A 22,627-nucleotide genomic window follows, 5' to 3' on the forward strand; every position below is an offset into this window, starting at 1 on the left:
GTGGATCTATCTAATCCATCTATCTAATCAACACAGTAAGCTTGCCAGCTAATATGCTAACCTAGCTTTCTTGTTTACCTTTGTAGCAAACACGATATGAACGTTAGCTCGGAGGAACGGCAACTGTAATGTAGTGTAATAAAACTACTATGAACAAAAGCTAGTGGTTCATATTAGGCTAGCAATAACGTGTTTATAATTGCAATCTTATACGGGTAGTCTGCTACGTTCGGTCATTCATTGTAACTGGCATGAATACAATGTTTCCCGCTAGCATGTATAGCTAGCCTCATTAGCTATACATGCTATCAGCGTCGGAGGAAAGCCAACTGTAATGTACCGTCCTTTGGGGGTCTGTGAGCGGGTAAAGAGAGGGGATTTTCCCGTTGTCTCTGCTGGAAGTGTGAAATAAACAGAGTCCCCATTTCAGGGACACCTCTTGGAGGTCTCTAGGCCGTCCTTTGTGGGTCTGTGAGCGGGCAAAGAGAGGGGATTTCCCCGTTGTCTCTGCTGGAAGTGTGAAATAAACTTAGTTGTTTGATGTTTGTCAGTTTGCCAGCTGGATTACAATGCTAATCTATGTTTGCTTGTTGTTCAGTTGTTCAATATGCTATACTATACTATGAACAACAGATAGTGGTTCATATTAGGCTATCAAGCACATGTTTACAATTGCAATCTTATATGGGTAGTCTGCTACATTCATTGTAGCTGGCATAAAAACAATGTTTTTCCGAGCAAACTCATGTCTAGCTCTTAGTAGCCTTGTTGTTTAGCTCGGTAGCATACACGCTCGGAACGCCAGCTATAATGTAATTACGTTTCGCTACTGACCGTATGGTAAATCACCTGGAGTATACTGTCTATGAGTATTTCGTGTGTGAATGCAGACATTCTCCTGCTATGAGATACATGTATGTAAGGCCATCTGCTGATATTAGAGTTGATATGGAAACGCTAGCAACTTAGTTAGCACTGGCTTAGCAGTCCGAAACACGTTTACACATTTAAACAGTCGTGGTAGATACCTTGTTTGATAAATACACAAATAACAATGCAAACTTACAGGTTGTGTACCCGAATCTTCCCCTGCTCCAAACGGTCCAAACAAACTAGGAATAGCATCGTCCTTCAGTTTCAAATGCTGTGCATATCCGGCCTCAAACTGGGCAATGTTTTGGAAGCTTTCGTCTGTGAAATGCCGCGCACACAGTAACGTTCTTCGAACCTCTGAAGGAACAGTGTTAAAAAGAAATTTCAACCACTGACTTCGTCGTGGTTCTTCCGTCGGTAGGACAAACAGCTCAGATTTCTCCTCGCATTTCAGGAAATGCTCCGGTCCTTGGCATTGGCATGACTGGATCGATTGTGAACTGAACCAGAGCTTCCAACAGTAAATGTTAGGCTGGCAGAGGGTACGGCCAGCTCCGCTGGGTGTGGCCATAGCTCTTCCGGATTGGTCCATTTTGTTCCGGGTACCGCATGACATCATGCGGTACCCGGAAGAATCAAATGGGCAGTGACGTATCTCCAACGAGGCGTTTTGGGGAGGTATTTTCTGTGTTAGAGTTTTACTCGCTACAGGGTGTACTTTGAGGGTTTTGACTCTGCACACCGTTTACATGCATAAAAACCTTCATAACACACATGGGGACGGGTAATAACCGGAAAAGCATGACATGGGCCCTTTAAAACCTTTAACAACTATATTTAGATGTTCATAAATATCTACATTTATGTAGAAATACATGTGTAGCAGTTAGGCATACATAATTAATAGATCTCATTATTACCTATTTTATGTGTACTAAAAAATAAAGTTTACTAAGCCCCCTTTTTGTTTTAATTTATTAATTAGACAAAATGATTTGTGCTTAAAGTCATATACTGTTGTGTTTCAAACGGATAGACTAGATTATTAATTAATTTGCCTAATAGTTGCTTAAAATGCTACAATAACATTTGCAATTCGTTTTTAATCTGCCATGTACGGTATCAATGTCTCTCAGCCACCGTAGTGTCGTGTCAGGTGGGCGTGTCGTGTAGGTGGCGTGTCATGTAGGGGGCGTGTCGTGTACTTGCTGCGGCTGCTGCTAGACCATATTGTATGAGCCAGCCACGGCGGAATATTACTGCCAAAAGTCACGTGAGTGCGTCACGTGACTTTTGGCCGTGAGAAGAAAAAGTTTTGTACTTATAAAAAAAAGTTTTGTACTTGTAAAAAAAAGTTGTGTACTTGTAAAACCTATGCTGAATTTGTCTCTGAAACATGATTTATTAGAAAAATGTTATGTGTTTGTTTGATAGATACGTTTTTTCTTTGCAAAACTAAATGCATTAGTTTGTAGATGGTGTATTGTGTTAGTGAATCATGAGGCATTTGTAAAACCTGTTTCATTTGTTTGTGGAGTTATGGCAGGAAATTAGCTCCATAAAATACGCCATGCAACGTTGGCGAGATACTGAGAAGTATGGTGTAAACATAAAAAATAAAATAAAAACAACCCAGAAATAAAAGCTAGGCTAACGTAATTAGCAGGGTTCTTACGGTCATTAAAAACCTGGAAAAGTCATGGAAATTCAAAATGCTAATTCCAGGCCCTGGAAAAGTTATGGAAAACAATACTTTTCCCAAAGTTTTGGAAAAGTCATGGAAATGTAACTAAAGTTGCATCAAATATAATTTATATTTGATCTAATCTCCAAAATAGTAATACTATAATGATAATAAATACTGTATCGTATAGTAATGAAACGTAAAATGGCATTTAACTGACGAGGTATTTTGCTGGTGAGAGATTTTAGTTGCTTTAGCGTGTAGAAGCTAGTAAGCCTACTATTTGATTTGTTTTAGATAGGCACAACATGTTTCAGACCTTATTTTCCTGTTGCATGTTAAAATAAACCATTTTCAGTGGTACCGCTGAGAAAGAGTAATTTATTTGGTCATGGAAAATTAGGTAAAGGTCATGGAGAAGTCATGGAAAAGTAATTGAAAATCATTGGTGAAAAAGTGTATGAACTCTGAATTAGCGACTCATGTGTGGTATCAGACCCCAATGTTATATATTGTTAGAAACACTCGTGACCAACAGAACATGTAATAATAACTAGAAAATGCATTTCCTGCTGAAAATGCGTGCGAATGCTGTAAGCTGCGTACATTTGTTGCTGAATTTAGCTGAAAATGCAGAAAGCTGAATATTTTAATAGTTGAATGGTGTCTGTAGCTGCTGTAAGATACAGAAACCAAGTTAGTGTGTTGCTGAACTTAGCGGAAAAATGCAGAAAAGTGAAATGATTTGAATCAAAATTGTTACAGCTCAAATGCATTGCAATCAGGCCCGTATCCAGGATTTAGTAAATACCGAGGTCCCAAACATGGGGGCTCGCGGGCAGCCCCCCCGATTTTTGATTTTCATGATTTAGAGATCTGTTTTTAAGTCCTATGGGGGGACACAAATTTGATAATATATTGATTTCAAACCATGTCAGTGGGCTGCAGCATAAATGATATTTGAAAGTGTAATGCATGAGAATCAGTTGATTGTTACCAATAATGATCCACATTATAATATGGACATAATATGGACATGCAGAAGATGCTAAAATGCTCACAAAACATTGGAAAAGTAATCTCGCTGTCTTCTTTCTGTTCATTATTCTCTCTTTCCTCTACTCATCCCTTATTGTTAACTGTATGTTCCTCTGTCGCTCCTGCCAGTGTATTACAAATAATTCAGTAATTTAGTTCATCTCACTTTGCAGATAGATAGATTTCTAGATGATACCTCATCACTCCTCCGCTGCTCCGGTACAAGTCCGGACTGTGGCTGCAGCTGGGTGTTATTGGATACATGTATGTCGTCTTCTTCTGTTTGCTTTAATCGAGGCTACGTGGTTATGCAGCGCCCCCACCGCCATGGAACTACTACAAGGAACCCTGTTAATTATGTGCAGTTATTTCACGACTTTTATTATATACACCTCGAAAAAATTACAGAGGTCCGGACCTCGGTGACCTCAATGGTAGGTACGGCCATGATTGCAATTACTTTGTTGAAAACTTGAACGTGAAATGTTAAACTGGAAGAGTAGGAAAAATAGCTTAATATTTAAAAGAAAAGGTTTAAAAAAGGTATAAACAAAAAAATGTATAGCCTCAATGTCCTGCAATAGCTGAATAATTTAATAGTTGAATGGTTTCTGTAGCTGAAAGTAGGCTGAAGGGCTTAAATATCAGATGTACATAGTAGTATAAGTTAAAGTAGCATTGCATCTATAGGGCTTTTATTTTGAAGGGGTGTGTGGTTTTGGGGAGTGCAAGGTGGAGAAAAACAAAATGAGATGTCTGAAATCAATAAATGGGAGGTTATCCCATTAAAAACAATGGTTAGGTGGGCAAAGGCCTTTGGCCTGTTAGTGTGTGAGTGTGAGTGAGTGTGTGCGGTTCACAAACTGTAGAAAAAATCCGACAACAATAAATGCACCTGAATCAGTCCATGTCGCTGCGGCTCAGACACACGTGTGTAAAGTTTGTGAAGGCAGGAGGAAAACTTCCGCGATTGTTGTGTTCAAAATTCCAGGAAAGACAGACAACTTCTAAGTTTAACTATTTATTATAAGAGAGCAACAGATATATATTCACTTGGCCAAGGACTCCGTCACGTCATAGAAATCACAGGCAGCAAAGCTGTAATCTGTAACCACTATTTCCGGAAAGAGCCCCGACCCTCGTGCGACAATACATTTGTATTGCACAGGGCGTTGCCCGTACATTTATGATTGGTTGAGACTAGATGGAGAGTAACCTTGGTTTAGACTTTGGCTCTCTCTCGTTGGTGCGCAGACTCAGACAGAGTCTCTTGGCAACACAATCAGCATTCGGCCGGCCTGTGGAAGTCCCTCCCTACTCTGTCGCCATCATACGTAATTTGTTTTCGCTAACGTTTCTACAGTTATAGTGGAAAACCTTCATAATGCTGCTTCCTAGCTATACGTGGGAGCTCCCATACAACTCAAGGCCGGAGCGATGTCCTGTTTATGAATAACTCTTTGTATTCTTCCAGTGTCTGCACCTGACCTTGCTACTCTGTATTGCAGGCTAAAACCTTCTTATGTGACTTTTCCCTTTGTTTCCTATCCAATCCATCAAACCTTGGGATTGGTGATTTTGTCCAAAGTCACAGCCACATAAAATGAGCACAATAAGCTTATAATGGAATAATAAGAATCAGTCTTTCTAATGTTATATAAAAATAGACTCCACACGATCACCATCTCCTCTGTTTCCCCAAACCCAGCCCCCCCCCCCCTGAAAGGAACCTGATAGAAACTTTATTATTCACTTAATCACTGATTGAGATATGATGAAGCTAACTTAATCTCATACATTCATGGGATTTATGTAACAGTAAGACAGAGAATGTAAGTGTGCACCCACATGCAGTATTTTTGTTTGTATATGCTGTTGTAAATACTCCTGTTGTCTGCTGTGTTCAGACTCAAGTCCTGTTTGTGATGCCACATTCAGGACATTCAGTGTCCTTTTTTAACAGAAGACCGTTGCTAGAAGCTGCAGTTAGACTGCAGAAGCATTAGTCTTTAGTTTTTGAGGATGGCACAATTTCACACACAGATATAGGGAGGCTAGACCTATACAATTGATTTATTATGGTTTATAATTTAATGTCAAGACGAAGAAGAAAAAGATGGCTGAACTGTTCAGTGTCAATCCTGTGGAGATGGAGATGGAGGTTATAAATCTCCAAAATAATGTTCAGCTTAAGTCTCAGCAAAACTCACAACATTTCTGGAGCCTTGTAGACCCAGAAAACTATAAGAACATTCACCAAGCAGCACTGGAAATGTCTGCTTTATTTGGCTCTACATACCTTTGTGAAGCAGCTTTTTCTGACATGAATGTCATGAAATCTAAATACAGAACAAGACTGAGTGATGAACATTTAAATGACTCTATTAGAGTGAACCTAAGTGGGTAAATAATAATAATAATTCATTTATTTTATATAGGCGCCTTTCAAGGCTCTCAAGATCGCCGTACAAATACATAAAAAACAAGATACACAATAGATAACACCAGCATAAGAAACATAAACAAGACAATGCAGTATATAAATCAATCAATCAAATAACCAAATAAATAAAAGTGGGTACACTCCAGCATACACCTCTATGGTGGACTCCATGCAGTGCCAGTCATCTCACTAACTGTAAAAAAGAGTGAATGCACTTATTTTACACATGTGCCATAAGATGCTTGAAAGGTGGTGATGTATTTACTATGTGGGCCATAATAAGAAGTGAAAACAAATTATTTTTCTCTTGGACATTTATGTGAATTTTCAGTGATGTACGTACTATGTGGGCCATAATAATATGTGAGAAATTGTCGTTTTATTGGACCTTGATGTGAAGTTAAGATTTTTGATAAGCTTTAGGTATTGCAATTTCACACGTGTACAAAATCAAAATAGCTTAATTCAACTGATGAGTGCTATGTGAATAAATGTAAGCGATGTGATGCAAGTAGCTCTTGGCCACTTTCATTTTTTCAAAGTATCTCTCAGATGAAGAAAGGTTGGAGACCCCTGCTCTAAGTGATGATGTCACTCACTCTAGCCCTGAAGAGTCTGTCCCATAGACAACCATTATAAAATCTAAAACGGCCTGAACATTTACCAAAACGTAAACTGTGATAAGTCAAAAACCGTAAAAGATATCAAAAAGCTGAATACAATTTTAATAGCTGAATGTCTTGTGGCCATTTTAAAGTTGGAATGAAGTCTCTAGCGGAGAGTATGTGGAAGGAGTAGCATTTTGTACATGGTGTAGGTAAACAAGGATTTGAAGGTTCCTCCCATTGAGTTACATGTTTAAAAAAAAGAGTTTAAAAAGCTGAATATTTTAAGAAGTATACAAAGTTTTGAAATAATTTTCCCATTTTCCCATCATGTGCTGAACAGGATGAATATTTTGATATTTGTATGGTTCTGGTAGCTGAAAGTATGCTGAAGTTATTGAGAGCCAAACGTTTTGTTGAAATAATAATAAGAAGAAGATTAAAGAAACAGAAGAACAATAGTGTGAATGCGGTTGCACAGCATTCGCACTAATAATACATGTTATTTATATATCGCTTTTCCTGGTGCTCAAAGCGCTTTACAAGCAAGTAAAGAAGAAAAATAACAAGAAAAGTAAAAAGCGCTTAGCTAGGTGGAATAGGGGCAAGGGGTTATTGGATTAGGAGTTGAAGGCAAGAGTGAAGAGGTGAGTTTTGAGGGATTTTTTTGAATAACGTGAGAGTGTTGGCAGATCGAACGTGGCTGGGGAGGGAGTTCCATAGGGAGGGGAGGCTGCTGCGAAGTCCCTGTCACCCCAGGTCCGGAGCTTTGTCCTGATGGGCTGCAGTAGTACTTGGTGTGAACGCGCCTCTAAGGCGCGTTCACACCAAGTACTTTGCCGTATTTAGTGCCGGCACTCAGTGCCCCGGCACTTATTACCCCAGGGCATTTAGTACAGATCGCGTTCACACCGGAGTACTTTTCCCTGAGGGAAGATTACGCAAATGAGCCGCTGACGTCACTTCGTCTTCTTCTGCTTTGGGTTTACTGGCAGGCCGCAAACAACTTCACGGTGTATACTGCCACCCGGAGTCCCCGGAGTTGGGGACTGGCTTCAGTAGAAGCTGCTGGGACTCCCAGCAGCTTCTACTGAAGACTTCAGAGTAAATCGCCGGAACGCCGACACCACCTCATCTCCACCGCTCCCATGTTTTATTTTGTGTTGCCATAAGTTAGTCTCTCTGCGTTTGTGCACTGGGCGAATGCTAATGCTAATAATGCTAATGCCAGGATAATAAAATGGCGGCTCTACAAAACATTTCAGAGTTGTACGGGGCGTGGTTTACAATTCGCCCAGCCAATCAGAACTGGGGCACTTTTTTCCCCCAGGAAAGTACCTTCTCTCAGCAGGCACTAAAAATGGGGGTAAAAGTTCCCGAGATTAAGTGCTCTTTTTGGTGTGAACGCGACATAAGGGGTACTAACGGAACTAAACGAGAAAAGTACGGTGAAAAGTACTCCGGTGTGAACGCGGCTTAGGTTAGCTTCAGCAGACCTGAGGGTGGGGGTGTGTCGTTGGATGAGGTCAGAGAGGTAGGGGGGGGGCAAGGTTGTTGAGGGCTTTGTAAGTGAATAGTAAGATTTTAAAGTCAATGCAGTGTTTGATGGGGAGCCAGTGGAGGTGGTGGAGGATAGGGGTAGGTGTGGTCGGAGCGTCTGGTGGAGGTGAGCATACGGGCAGCTGAGTTTTGGACATATTGCAGTTTATTGAGGATGTATGCAGGTGAACCATAGAGGATGCTGTTGCAGTAATCCAGTTTGGATGTAATCAAGGCATGGATCCGAGTTTCTGCAGGGGTGGAAGAGAGTCTGTTTATCTTTATAAACAGTCCTAATTCAAAATTATTTCTATGATTGTACCGTGTATATAACAATATGTCCCCTAATATGTCATATTCTCCACTTACAGGATTACTGACAACTTGCTAGCTATGGCAAGGCCTTCCACAGAAATCATAGAGAAATATAATATAATTGAACAGTTTCAAAGGTACAGTAGTCACTTTTTTGACACCTCAATTAAATATAAAGATTTGTATTTGGTGTACATCATTCCTTGTTAACATTTGTACGTGAAATTAAGGTTGAATGTTGTCTAAGTGGTTCTTGTGTTGTGCGTTTTGTAGTGAACTTTTGTGTGGGTAACTCTTTACACTGACACACACATCGCACGTCTTTGTGCTCAGGTGTGGATTGAAGACGGTCATCAACCTGCAGCGGCCCGGAGAACATGCCAGCTGTGGAAACCCACTTGAGCAGGAGAGTGCTTTTACTTATAGACCGGACACCTTCATGAAGGCAGGCAGTGAGTCTCTTCTTTTTAAAGGTTTTGGGCAAGAGTAGTCTTTATTTGAGAGTGACAGTGTTGAAAGGGGGAGACAGAGGGGATGACAAGCATGCAGGCCGGATTCGAAACCTGGGTCCTCCGCATGGGAGCTGAGCCCCAATACATGCCAGCTCCACCAGGTGAGCTATATGGCGGCTTGGCAGTCAGTCTCATCATCCTCTCTAGTACATGCTGTAGACTCACGAAACACAGGGCACAAACAGATAAACATATAACATTGTTGTTTGACCTAAATAACAGTAGGTGAAACATAAAATCCTGGAGGTAATAAAAAGGTAATCGTGAATGATTGGATATCATAACAGGGCCATGCTCACATTACTTCCCTGTCACAAAAAGCCCATTTATTTCTTTAATTTTAGGAATGTTGTTTTACTTCTGAGAAGGATGGAGTAATTGTCATCAGCTCACATTTATTTTTTAATTATATAAGTAAAGGGGCTGCACCGCACTTGTCATTTTTCTGGTGCCATGGTGTTCTCTACTTTCCAGGGAGGGTGCTCTGGAATTCAGTTTTTACTGCCACACCCCTCAAACACTCAGTGGTTTTACTTGGCTCTAAGTGAGGACCAGGTGGTACCATCCACCCTTCCATTGGCTCAAGCAGACACTTTTAAAACATTTTTTAGGAGTTATAATAATAATTGAAGAAAGTGACATATATTACATGGAAAATGCTGTGTGAACCCCTTCACGTTTGTAAAATGCTATTTACCAGGCTGATCTCAAGTCCCTGTTGTGTAAAAGTCAAAGCGGCACACTTTCTAAACGGATAACGTCAGATTAACATAAAGGCAGCAGCAGCACAAGGCCAACCATGCAGAGAGTGAAACCAAAGGCCTTCGAAGATAACAGTAATACATGTATCATCTCATTCATATCTATATAAGTATTTCAAAGAACAAATATTACAACATTACAAAGTTGCATGCTTGTATGTGGGACTGGATACATATTATTTACCCATTACAGTCAGGTCATGTCATTGTGGTATAAAAAATGTTTTATACCACAATGACACAAAATTGCACTGCGTAGCATAATGAAATAAAGAAAGAAATAGAACTGTAAACAAAGGAAACACCTCTCAGACAGAGCTGAACATTCCTCCTTTCTGTTCATCAGTAACCTTTTCTGGATAAGAACAATGAATATAAGTTTGAAGTGGAAATCGCTTTGGATAAAAGTGTCAGTTAAATATGGAACATGAAATTCTGGTGTACAAAACGATCAAAAGCGACTGACTAATTATATAACACAGCAGGAAACAATGCGAAATAGATCCTTTTAATTAGTTGAAGACATTCTTCTCCGATTAGTCAATTAAAAACTATATTTCGCGTGGTGGTGACCAGGGGAAGTGCTTTAAACCTCAATAATAATCTCAGTCAGATACCTATGTGTGAGTATAATGAAGCCTGTGGGAGAATCTGTTGCCATGTCTGTAAGGGCTCAGGTACACATTCATCAGCTTTGTATTATTCCGATTTTGTCTGTTTCAGTTTATTACTACAACTTTGGCTGGAAGGATTATGGTGTGGCCTCTCTGACTACAATCCTTGACATGGTAAAAGTAATGTCATTTGCAGTCCAAGAGGGGAGAATGGCTGTCCACTGCCATGCAGGTCTTGGAAGAACAGGTTTGTAGCACTTCATCTGCTTTTATGCATGTAAAGTACAAGTTTTTTATTTCTTAATGTTTTTGTCATGTAGGTGTGCTGTTAGCTTGTTACTTGGTTTTTACATCCCGGATGAGTGCTGACCAGGCCATACTGTTTGTGCGAGCCAAGAGACCTAACTCCATTCAGACAAGAGGCCAGTTGTTGTGCGTCAGGGAGTTTGCTCAGTTCCTTGTTCCTCTCCGAAGCATCTTCTCCTGCGCAGAACCCAAAGCCAGCGCTGTCACCTTGTCCCAGTACCTTACACGGCAGCGCCACCTGCTGCACGGCTACGAGGCTCGACAGATGAAGAATGTGCCAAAGATCATCCAGCTGGTGTGTAGGCTCCTTGTTGACATTGCAGCCAACAGACAGGTGGTGATGGAGGCGCAGATCCCTGACCTAACAGCTGAGGTGGAAAAGACCGTGTCCCAGCAGGCCCTTCAGCAGCTCGGCAAGGAGATGAGAGGGAAAGGGATTACTGTTCAACCTTGTTCCTCTCTTCCTCTCAGCCCACCTGCTCTGCATTCCAGACCTCCACCTGATAAACCTCTGACCAGGGATAATGAGCTGCTCCATCTGCAGGCATCCCTGTCCAACTACAGGAGCCTCAGTTACAGCGATTCGGTTCTTGACAAACTTGTACAACAGCAACAGCACTTAGGACCTCTAAAGAGCAACAAACCAATCAACTGCCAGATCAAACATTCCTTGTCTCACAGCAGCCTTACAGTCGGTGTCCCTCCAAGATTTGATGACTTTTCTCCTCAGGACATTATCAGCAGCATTCAGGGCTCCAATATGGAAGCAAAGCAAGACAATGGGTCCTCTTTGTTCAAAAAGCAACTGCATGAGGGGCACCAGAGTTTGTCTCTAGATCTGTCCAAGCAGGGAAGAAAATCTCAGTGTGCTGCCACACTGCCGGCATTGTCAAACCGCAGTGAGGTGGATGTGACAGCGGGTGGAGCAGACATCAGTGTCCAGTCTGATCTTTCTCCAGAGGGAAGATGCCTGCTGGTGGCCCAAGCTCTGGCCATGGACCAGGCAGACAAGGATTTCACCTCCAAGGTCTCAATATGGCAGGTAGTGAACCCCACATGTACAATACATCACTAATGAGACCAGTCTGGACAAGCCTCATTGTCAACTATAAAAGCCATCATAACAACCACATAATGATAAACAAAACAACAGTGTTCAGCTTTAAAAGCTTCACAAGCTATTCCACATGAAAGCTGATTTCAAATGTACAAGACACCAGGACAGCGTGCCCTATAGTATATGAGTCTACTTTACTACAGTATAGTGCTATTGACATGATATTTTCACCAGATGTCGGTAACAACCCATGCACTACCCACATGCAAGGAATCCAAAACAAATAAGGTCCGAAATCAAGTTATGTGTAATAAAATGGAATGACACAGGGAAAAGGTATTGAACACGCTTACTAAAATGTTTGTAATTTTTCTCCCAAAATGGTTTCAGTTTCAAAGGCTGATTAAGAGCGTTATTATAACAGCATGGTACGTTGTGCTTCACATCAAATATAAAATAAAACTGTAAAAAAATAAAATAATTTAAAGTTTCCCATCATGTGCTGAACAGGCTGAATATTGTGATGGTTTCTGTAGCTGAAAGTATGCTGAAGTTATTGAGAGCCTCTCAATAACTTCAGCATACTTTCAGCTACAGAAATACAGCTTTATTTTCTTTCTCTGAAACCAATTGAGAGTTTCCTTGGCTTTGTGTTTGAGATCATTGTCTTGCTGAAATGTCCACCCTCGTTTCATCTTCATCATCCTGGTAGATGGCAGCAGATTTTTAACAAGAATGTCTCTGTACATTTTTTCATTCATCCGTCCTTCAATGATATGAAGTTTGCCAGTGCCGTATGCTGAAAAACAGCCCCGCACCATGATGTTCCCACCTCCAAACTTCACCGTTGGTATGGTGTTTTTTGGTGATGTGCAGTGCCATTTGACCTCCCAACATGGTGTGTTTTATGGCTTCCAAAGAATTCAGTTTTGGACTCATCTGACCAGACTATATTCTCCCAGTATTTCACAGGCTTTTCTTAATGTTGTGCATCAAACTTTAAACGAGCTTCAACATTATTTCTCTTCATCAATGGAGTCTTGCGTGGTGAGCATGCATACAGGCAGGAGAAGCTTCACCTTTCTAACGATACAATGATCCCAGACAAGGCAGAGAGTCTCTGCAATGGCAAAGGCCAAGTACACATTCTTTTAAAGATATGCTGATAATAATTGTGGCGGTTAAAATATACTTTAAATATGATTTTGCTAAAAACAAATACTGACTAGAAAAATGTGTTTAGCATTTGTAATCCAGCCTAATCTTAAGAGTTTCAAGGGGGTTGGGGGATACTCAAATGTGCTGAATTTATATATATATATATATATATATAAATTCAGCACATTTGAGTCCATTGTCTTCCCGGATGTAAAGCTGCACTGTTTGCCTATTGTTCTCTCAGTTGAGTGCTGCTCTGTGTGGTGTTGTGCAGACAGAACTGAACTCAAGAGAGGGAGCGTGGGAGAGGCTGTGTATGGAGAGAGATCCTTGTGTCCTCTCTGCTCTCATGTGGTCGTGGCTGGAGCAGCTCAAGGATCCAGTCATCAGCCGTGAGGATGTGAAAGCCCTGAGGAAGAACCATAAGAACCCACAGAACGCCCTGGACTCACTGGAAAAGGTACCCTACTCTGGCTTCTTCCACAGCATCACGCAGCTGTCTAACACTGTACTCAACATTGTCAAATTCTTTCTTTCCCTTTATTTTATTATTGCTTTATAGGGTATTGATCAAGTTGCCAGCAGTGTTTTGACAGTTCAACTTTTTTTTACTCCCACCTGAGGCTGAAGGAGTTCCACTGGGACGGATGAGTGGGAACTTTAAGAGCGTCGTTAATATCTGCTTTGGAGAGCCAGCCTTGGCCTGCACGCTAATTATTTGATTGCATTATCATCCGTGCGTAGAAAGGGGGAACATTGTACCGTTGTCATGTCGGCTCCCAGACCGTAGTCGAGGAAAAGGGGGGTTACTCTCTGCAGACTTCCGGGGCCAGAGCAAAACATATTTGGTTCATGCACGATGAATAAGGCAGGCAGGTCAGCTCTTCCGTTTAGAATGGTAAAGATATAGTGCAGAAGAATGAACTAAATGTTGATTTACCAGCTTTATATTTTCCTCAGTGATACAGTACTTATGCGCAAGTGGTTGATATAGTGCCTTAGACTTGAATTTATTTTTTGAATGCATATGATTGTAATTTGATATGGCAGCAATACTTAATTTTCAAAAGAAGGGGGATGTAACATCTTGGTGTGAATAGAAGATCTTTGACACGCTGAATGACAGTAGTCCGCTTCATCTGTTAATGTAGACCAGGGGTGGGGAACCTCCGGCCCCCGGGCCGTATACGGCCCGCGAGACCATTTGATACTATGGAATGCCATTTAAGCCAAAATTAAATAAATACATAAATAATTAAATAAATACATATATATATAAATATGCCTATGAAAGACATTCTGAAATAAATAAATGAGGCAATAAATATGTATACATGTACATTTAAATACACATTTATTTATTTCATGGGACTTTTATTTCATAATGACACATTTATTTATTTCAAGAGACTTTTATTTCATAATGAGACATTTATTTATTTCAAGAGACTTTTATTTCATAATGAGACATTTATTTATTTCAAGAGACTTTTATTTCATAATGACACATTTATTTATTTCAAGAGACTTGTATTTCATAATGACACATTTATTTATTTCAAGAGACTTGTATTTCATAATGACACATTTATTTATTTCAAGAGACTTGTATTTCATAATGACACATTTATTTATTTCAGGGGACTTGTATTTCATAATGACACATTTATTTATTTCAAGAGACTTTTATTTCATAATGACACATTTATTTATTTCAAGAGACTTTTATTTCATAATGACACATTTATTTATTTCAAGAGACTTGTATTTCATAATGACACATTTATTTATTTCAAGAGACTTGTATTTCATAATGACACATTTATTTATTTCAGGGGACTTGTATTTCATAATGACACATTTCCATTTCTTATATGCAAATGAACGGGGCGTGGTTAGCTCACAGATCCAGACCAAAGCAACAGCACCGCAACACTGACTCAATAGCTCTTGTTTCACACTCAGCCTGATTTAGCTCTGGTTCTTCCTGTTTCAGCCGCAGCGGAGCCGGCTCTAAACACCGAACACCGGTTCTTAGCTGACCCCACTTGGCTGCCCGGCAAGAACCAAGAACCACGCTCACGTCGGAAGGGGGCGAGATTAACCTGAGCCATAATAACAGTTTATGGCGAGTACAGAAAATGAAAGTTGTAACAAGCAGTAGCGCTGAGCAAAGTGACTAGAACGCAACCACACACTTATAAACAAACACGCTTTATAAAGTCAGGCAACACTAACCAGGCTTCGTGTGATTCTGTTTATTTGTACCTTACTTTGACCATCCGTTCGCTGTCATTGATCATTGTGGAGAGCAGGCAGACGTTTTGTTTGTTATTATAGCAGCTATCGGATGGAATCAATACATGGGCTGCACAGGTTGTCATGTCCGAGTCCGACTATCACGTAGAATCATAATGAAAAGGTAAAATGTGCCTGTAGAAAACGGCTTATGCCACAATAGGATAGCAACAAGTAGTCAAGATAGTCAGTTTAGCTTCGGTTGCTGTTGCATAACTGCGGTCAACTCAGCCGTCTCTCGCGTTCGCTTGGTAAATCAGCAGCTATTCATTTTTGAGTGCGCAATTAATAGCAGAAGTTATTGAGTCTATGTAAGTGTACTGCTTGGCTCAGATCCACCAACGTCAGCAAGATCTCACCTCTATTAACTCCTGAAGAACCAGGTTCAATTAACTGCTGTTTCAATTCAGACGACCTGCTAAATCTGTTTAAGCGATCCCGAAGGATTTTGATATCAGTAAAGTGTGAGTGTGGCCCTACCTAAGTGTGAGTGTGGCAGTGTGCAATCTTACCTTTGAAGCAGGAGAGGAGAGCGCAGATGTCTTTTAAGTTGTCCCAATCCAAAAGGTGGGATCAGTATATTTGAAGAAAAATGGTCCAAACTTATACAGAGTTTTTATCTTCTCTCTTTACAACATGACAATCCTACAAAACATATCATGCTGTGATCATGTTCTAGTATGCAACCCTAATTCACAGTTTTACATTTATTACACTAAATTGTAACTTCAACTGCCCAATTCAGTTGTGACATTTAAATCTCCCGATAGAATTTAGAGGCATTTCCTCATAAATGACCGGTGATAATAAAAAGCACATTCAAACTTTCATTCACCAAATCAATTCACATCAATTCCATACCTATATTCCGACAGGTGGCGGGACTAACATTCAAAAACACATACCTATATCCCGCATGAATTCGGAGGAAGTTTCCTCACAGATGGCGGGCCTAATCTTCACGAACACATCAAATATCAAATAATTCCACTCATTCAACCCAGAAATTCACTCCAAATTCAACTAAGAATTTTGAGATCAAAAACCCAGCTCTCCAGGGAGAGAGTGTTACAGAGAGAGAGTATACCAGGGGAACCCCCCCCCCCCTCTCCCTCTCCGCCAGTGTTTTTATGCTCAAAAACAGGATAGAAAAACCTAAAGACACCTCCTCCATACCCATATTTGTGGAAACTGGGCATGGCCTCTGATGTAAAGAACTGGACATGACCAGACATATTCTATGGCTATGGCATAAGACACACCTTCCCATGTTTGTGTAAAAAGGACATGACCTCTACTCTGCAGGACTTGCAAAATAGTATTCTCGGGTATGACATAACCACCTTTTTGGGGCCTCAATGTATTTCTCCTTAAGTCAGGAGCCCCCCTCCCTGTGTACTGCTGTGAGGGGAGAGGGAAGAAACTGTCTCTCTTCTCTTATCAGTGACACCCATAAACCATTATAGGCTTTACACTCAACTTAACAAACCACTTTGTTTATACTGTAAATATAGAAAATCATAAAATATGAAGCATTTTCATTGTGGGTTATACAAGAATATAATTGATTATATTTGATTATAACTAACTTTCCTTTTAAGTATTCAACCTAATATGGAGATCTCAACAACATGCAGGAATCAGGTGGACCATGGTGTGGTCAGAGTGGCCAAGTGCAGCGCGGGGGGCGGCGGCATGATAGGCTCCCGTGATGTTGGTGTAACAGTGATCCAAAATATTCCCCTCTCTGGTGGGGCATTTAATAAACTGTTTGTATTTAGGAAGTTCATGGCTGAGGTTGCCTTTGTTAAAATCACCAAGAACAATAACTAGGGAGTCCGGATAAGTCCTCTCCACACACAGTATCTGGTCGGTGAGTCTGCGCTGCGCCTCCTGCGCGTTCGCATGCGGTGGGATGTAAACACCAACCAGAATGAATGAAGAAAACTCAACAACAACCAATTGGTTATTAAGGCCATGTTAAATCTCCATCCCCAGTTTAATTTGTAAGTACATTGCAAAGTGATCAGACACATCAGACACTCCAATGAGTATGCAGCTGAGTAATAGCAAAAGTATTTTTGTGGAGAATTAAGGGGCGACCCATACATAACAAAATCCCATCTCTTCTCAAGTATTTTTCACCGGCTTTGTAATAGGTATCTTACAGCTAATGGTATCCAGATGGTAGGCCATTATTATACACTTATTAAGGTGTTTTTGAATCCAGATCTTTTCAGTTTTTCATGTTGCATTTGGGAAAGATGGGTTTCTTGAAGGAAGGTAATCCCTGTCATTTCTTTTTTGATTTTGGTAATAATTATTGCTCTTTTGCGTGGGGTTTCTCAAACCATTGACACTAAAGGACATAGGTTTGATTCCTTCTTGTTTGGTAATCATAGGCTGTTTTTGGTCCAGTAGTGTCTCCCACCCAGGCTAACAGTGAAATATCCTTAGGCACTTAACAACGTTAAACGACAAAAAACATCAACATTCTACTATGTACAGTGATGGCGATGTTGACTCTCCTTTTTTTTTTAAGGGGGATCACCTTCCATTTGGACAATGGCCCCCGAGTGAAAGGATGAACCCTTTATGGGCTAAACTGCTTATTCTAGGTCTATAATATAAGAAGCTGTGTTTCAGTCCCCTTTAGACCAACATGCTAGATATCAGTATCTCTCAAGTTCACATCGATTTTAAAACGTACATTTTATTATTTTACTTGAATTATATTACAAGCATATGTTCTTCTGTGTTTTACTTGTGTGTCAGGCTGAAGCAGACATTTATCCTGCGTTGTTGTCCTCATGTTGAATTCTCGCAGCAGTTATTTCGCCCGTTCACGTGTCTGCGAAGTTCTGTTGCTCCGTGTCCAAGTCATCCACTTCATACCCTCTTCTCCTCCTATGGCAAGCTGCCTCCTCTACACGCTGCTATGTGTTCCCTCCATTAGCCCAGTGGATACGTGTCCTGTTGAGCGGGGTCTAAAAGCAGATGCCTTCCTCCTTCAAGATCTTCTTAACACCTGTGTGCACCTTGCGTTGTTGCTCCACCCTCAGGGAGTTGTCGTGGTCAAAATAAATCCTGCTGTCTCAGAGTTTGATTGTTTTCTTCTCCCACGCCTTTTTGAAAACCATGTAGTCTGATAGAATCCTACATGTTTGTGTTCCCTCTGCAGGGCCCCTGCCTCACCCTGCTGTGTGTCCTGCACTGTGCTGCTCATCTCCTGCCTCTGCCTGAACTAACAGAGACCCGTCTTCTCAACCAAACCATTAAAGTGTTTACTAAGGTGAGTATTTCCATAGTGCCTTAATTGAATTCATGAAGTTGTGTTTGGGATGCAGGAAATGTCTTTTTCTTTTCTCCCCAGATTGACCCTGACTCAGAGAAGGACACGTCTTTATACACAACACTTAAAGGAATCCTGACTCCCATTCTTCACGAGCTGTGTGACAAAGCTGCAGAGGAGAGTGAACACTCCTAATCCAGCCTCAACCACCATCACTATTGTATTTAAGCACAGCGCTGCCAAATGTTAGTCTTTCAAGGTATTTGAAGACAATGTCATTTAAAGGGTTAGCATTTCATATTTGCACTGCCATTCTCTATGTCAATGTGCCACTGTGCTTAGTTTTAAAGTGTTTGTTTGATATTTACTTTAATATCTGAAAGGCACTAGATGTTGCTTTCATTGTGCAACTGTTAGTTTGTAGGAAAATGAGTGAAAGACGTTCTTATGGTGTTAGTGTAATGTTATTTATGTCTAACTCAGCTGTCTTATTTCACATTTAAACCAAAATATGTTTTGTGCAGATGCTACAATATGTTACAAATTATTTATTATATATTATTATATGATTATCTTATTTGAAATGTAAGTTTAACAAATATAACCTGATGTTCATGTAGAATGTAAACTGTGTCTGCTGTTAGGGTAATGCAAGTTCTACAGTGCATTTGCATTTCAATTCAAAGATATGTCCTAACTGTGCATCCAGAACCTGTCACTGTGCTGTTGCTGTGCACATGCATTGTCAAACATCAATCTGCCTCCACTGTTGCATTGAGCAAAATGCTATCTGCTTCAGCTTCAGCTCTCTGCTTCAGCTTCAGCTCTCTGCTTCAGCTTCAGCTCTCTGCTTCAGCTCTCTGCTTCAGCTCTCTGCTTCAGCTTCAGCTCTCTGCTTCAGCTCTCTGCTTCTGCTCTCTGCTTCAGCTCTCTGCTTCAGCTTCAGCTCTCTGCTTCTGCTCTCTGCTTCTGCTCTCTGCTTCTGCTCTCTGCTTCAGCTTCAGCTCTCTGCTTCAGCTCTCTGCTTCTGCTCTCTGCTTCTGCTTCAGCTCTCTGCTTCAGCTTCAGCTCTCTGCTTCAGCTTCAGCTCTCTGCTTCAGCTCTCTGCTTCAGCTTCAGCTCTCTGCTTCAGCTCTCTGCTTCTGCTCTCTGCTTCTGCTTCTGCTCTCTGCTTCAGCTCTCTGCTTCTGCTCTCTGCTTCTGCTTCTGCTCTCTGCTTCTGCTTCTGCTCTCTGCTTCTGCTCTCTGCTTCTGCTTCAGCTCTCTGCTTCAGCTTCAGCTCTCTGCTTCAGCTTCAGCTCTCTGCTTCAGCTTCAGCTCTCTGCTTCAGCTCTCTGCTTCTGCTCTCTGCTTCTGCTTCAGCTCTCTGCTTCAGCTCTCTGCTTCTGCTCTCTGCTTCTGCTCTCTGCTTCGGCTTCAGCTCTCTGCTTCTGCTCTCTGCTTCTGCTCTCTGCTTCAGCTTCAGCTCTCTGCTTCAGCTCTCTGCTTCAGCTTCAGCTCTCTGCTTCAGCTCTCTGCTTCTGCTCTCTGCCTCTGCTTCAGCTCTCTGCTTCTGCTCTCTGCTTCGGCTTCAGCTCTCTGCTTCTGCTCTCTGCTTCAGCTTCAGCTCTCTGCTTCTGCTCTCTGCTTCAGCTCTCTGCTTCTGCTCTCTGCTTCTGCTCTCTGCTTCAGCTTCAGCTCTCTGCTTCAGCTCTCTGCTTCAGCTCTCTGCTTCTGCTTCAGCTCTCTGCTTCAGCTCTCTGCTTCAGCTCTCTGCTTCAGCTTCAGCTCTCTGCTTCAGCTCTCTGCTTCAGCTCTCTGCTTCAGCTTCAGCTCTCTGCTTCAGCTTCAGCTCTCTGCTTCAGCTCTCTGCTTCAGCTCTCTGGCTGATGCTGCTGTGAGGAGCTTCCGTTGCCAGTCACCTTGAATGGCAACGGAATAATAATAAGAGTTGTAATAATAATATAGGACATGAGACGTTGTACTGTGTGGAATTTTCGACTGACAATATTTTTTTATAGTTCCAACTTGTTTGAATTAAACAGAACTTACTGCAAGCAGATGTGTGTGTGTTTGAATTAGAACCCCCCCACCCTGTTCATGCTCTGCTTGACCTCAACATCATCCTCTTCCTCTGTTTTACATTTGGATGTGTTTACATTTTTCACACTCTCTTATCGAATCCAGTGAACTGTCAATGCATTTGAGGAGAAATATAAGGGTTACTGAAACATATATTTCAGGGAGGAGGAAATGTAAATGTACCTGAACTGCAGAACGGTTGGGAATAGACAGCATTTTATGATAAAGGTTTTAGTTGGAACATTAATAAGAACGTGAGACAATACAAATGATAAAATATACAGTTACTTAAAGGTGGGGTAGGTAAGTTTGAGAAACCGGCTCGAGATACACTTTTTGTTATATTCCATGGAATGCTCTTAACATCCCGATAGCAATGAATATCTTAAGTGCTTTGACAAAAAATCCATTAAAAAAATTCATCTGTTGAAGCCGTAATACTGTAAAAAGCACGACCAATCATTTTAGCCGGCCCGGCTAAAATAACTGGATGGCCTACCTGCCTGTCAGCCTTCCATCTGTGCACAAACTTATCTCGTGCCCTCATTGGTCATGTGTGCGTTCGTGTGTGTTGGAGGAGGAGCTCTGTGAGGAAGTGGCAGATTTTATCCGGTTGTGTATTTTCAAATTCTAGCGATCTCGAGCTGGTTTCTCCGAAATTACCTACCCCACCTTTAAGTTATATTCATTATTGAAATATTAATACAGATAGTGAGCATGTAAGAGCAGGCCTATTCATTCCAGAAAGGAACTTCTACCAAAGGTAGGAATAGATTCAGCAACAAAAAATCAAATCAAAATTGTTATATTGGATCTTTTAATTGAAGTGATTCTGGGTAGTGTAGTGCCTTCTGCCATCCTAAACTCCGAAAAAATATTTGTTTCTCCGAATCGAAGGGGAAAAATACAAAAGCTTTGCACACAATTTAAACCAATCAATGTTGTGTAATTAACAAGGATAATCTGGTGTTTTTGAGTTGATGAGTAGTGCAGATATCACTGTCAAATCAATCGACAGTAAGGGGAATACTTACTTCTGGGTGTACAATCCTCCGTTATCCAATGGGAATGGACGCTCACATTGCCTTTGAGACCGTGTTGAAATTACACCCTCGCCTACTGATTTTAATTTAACCATATATCGAGCCCGATCGTCGATTTCAAATGTGTGCTCTAAAATGATATTTATAAATGACTATTATCATTATTATAAGCAAGACAATAAATGGCAAAGATATGTAGAAAATAACCAAATTAATAATAATTTGAGATACGTTCATAACAAACGTAACGTGGGAGAAAATATGTTTCTAGAAGATATGTAGAAAATAAACGTATTTGAGATACGTTCATAACAAACGTAACGTGGGAGAAAATATGTTTCCAGCTAAATGTAATTGAGAATGCAGTTTAGTTCTGTGGGAACGTAATTTTTAGGAGACAGGGTTGCCTGGGCTGCATGTGTGACCAATGCAGCTTGTGTGGTGTCTCTGTGTGAGACCTTAGAGTTTAATCTGTGTTTTATTCATTTTTAGGAGATGTGTACCTTTGTATCTTGTGTACTTTAGTCACTTTCTTTAATAAGAAAGTTGTTTTTTGTTTATCATTAGTTTACGTTGCAAATTGGCTGGGCAGCCCTCTTTACTTTTTGACCAATTAAAACATCACCTTGTGGCTTCAGAAATCAGTTTCCTCTCTTTTTTCTCTCTCCCGGTTATATGTTATATATATGTTGTTACTTCCCTTTGTACCCCTAGTCCAGGAGGGAACGTAACACATACATACAAGTGTATCTTATAGTACCTTGGTGAGAGAATTAAGCAACAATCAGTAAATGAATAAAACTGCCTAGTTTCACACAAGAAAGTGTTAAAAATCACAAGCTAGCCCTTTAGAGTGTGTGTGTGTGTGTGTGTGTGTGTGTGTGTGTGTGTGTGTGTGTGTGTGTGTGTGTGTGTGTGTGTGTTGTAAAAAGAAACTAACAATGTGGTGACACCTGCCAGAGACACAGGGGACTAAGCATGAAACGTTTTTCAAACGGTAACAACGGACTATTTTCCTTAGCGGATGC

The 22,627-nt window shown here is 40.8% G+C and overlaps 1 protein-coding gene across 3 annotated transcripts in view; it reads left to right on the forward strand.

The window, feature by feature from the left end:
• ptpdc1a (protein tyrosine phosphatase domain containing 1a) overlaps positions 1 to 19,411 on the forward strand; it is a 36,841-nt gene extending 17,430 nt beyond the window's left edge. Inside the window, exons 4-10 of one of the 3 annotated variants that reach the window (XM_034144392.1) lie at positions 8,554 to 8,634; positions 8,831 to 8,949; positions 10,494 to 10,631; positions 10,705 to 11,732; positions 13,150 to 13,365; positions 18,385 to 18,495; positions 18,577 to 19,411. In XM_034144392.1, coding sequence (XP_034000283.1) covers positions 8,554 to 8,634; positions 8,831 to 8,949; positions 10,494 to 10,631; positions 10,705 to 11,732; positions 13,150 to 13,365; positions 18,385 to 18,495; positions 18,577 to 18,690 — 1,807 coding nt within the window. In that variant the 3' untranslated portion in view covers positions 18,691 to 19,411. The remainder of the gene's footprint in view (positions 1 to 8,553; positions 8,635 to 8,830; positions 8,950 to 10,493; positions 10,632 to 10,704; positions 11,733 to 13,149; positions 13,366 to 18,384; positions 18,496 to 18,576) is intronic. The other 2 variants (XM_034144393.1, XM_034144397.1) reach the window with 2 other exon arrangements.
• Positions 19,412 to 22,627: the final 3,216 nt, after the last annotated feature.

Source organism: Trematomus bernacchii, unplaced genomic scaffold (genome assembly GCF_902827165.1).
Source record: "Trematomus bernacchii unplaced genomic scaffold, fTreBer1.1, whole genome shotgun sequence".
Classification (NCBI taxonomy): domain Eukaryota; kingdom Metazoa; phylum Chordata; class Actinopteri; order Perciformes; family Nototheniidae; genus Trematomus; species Trematomus bernacchii.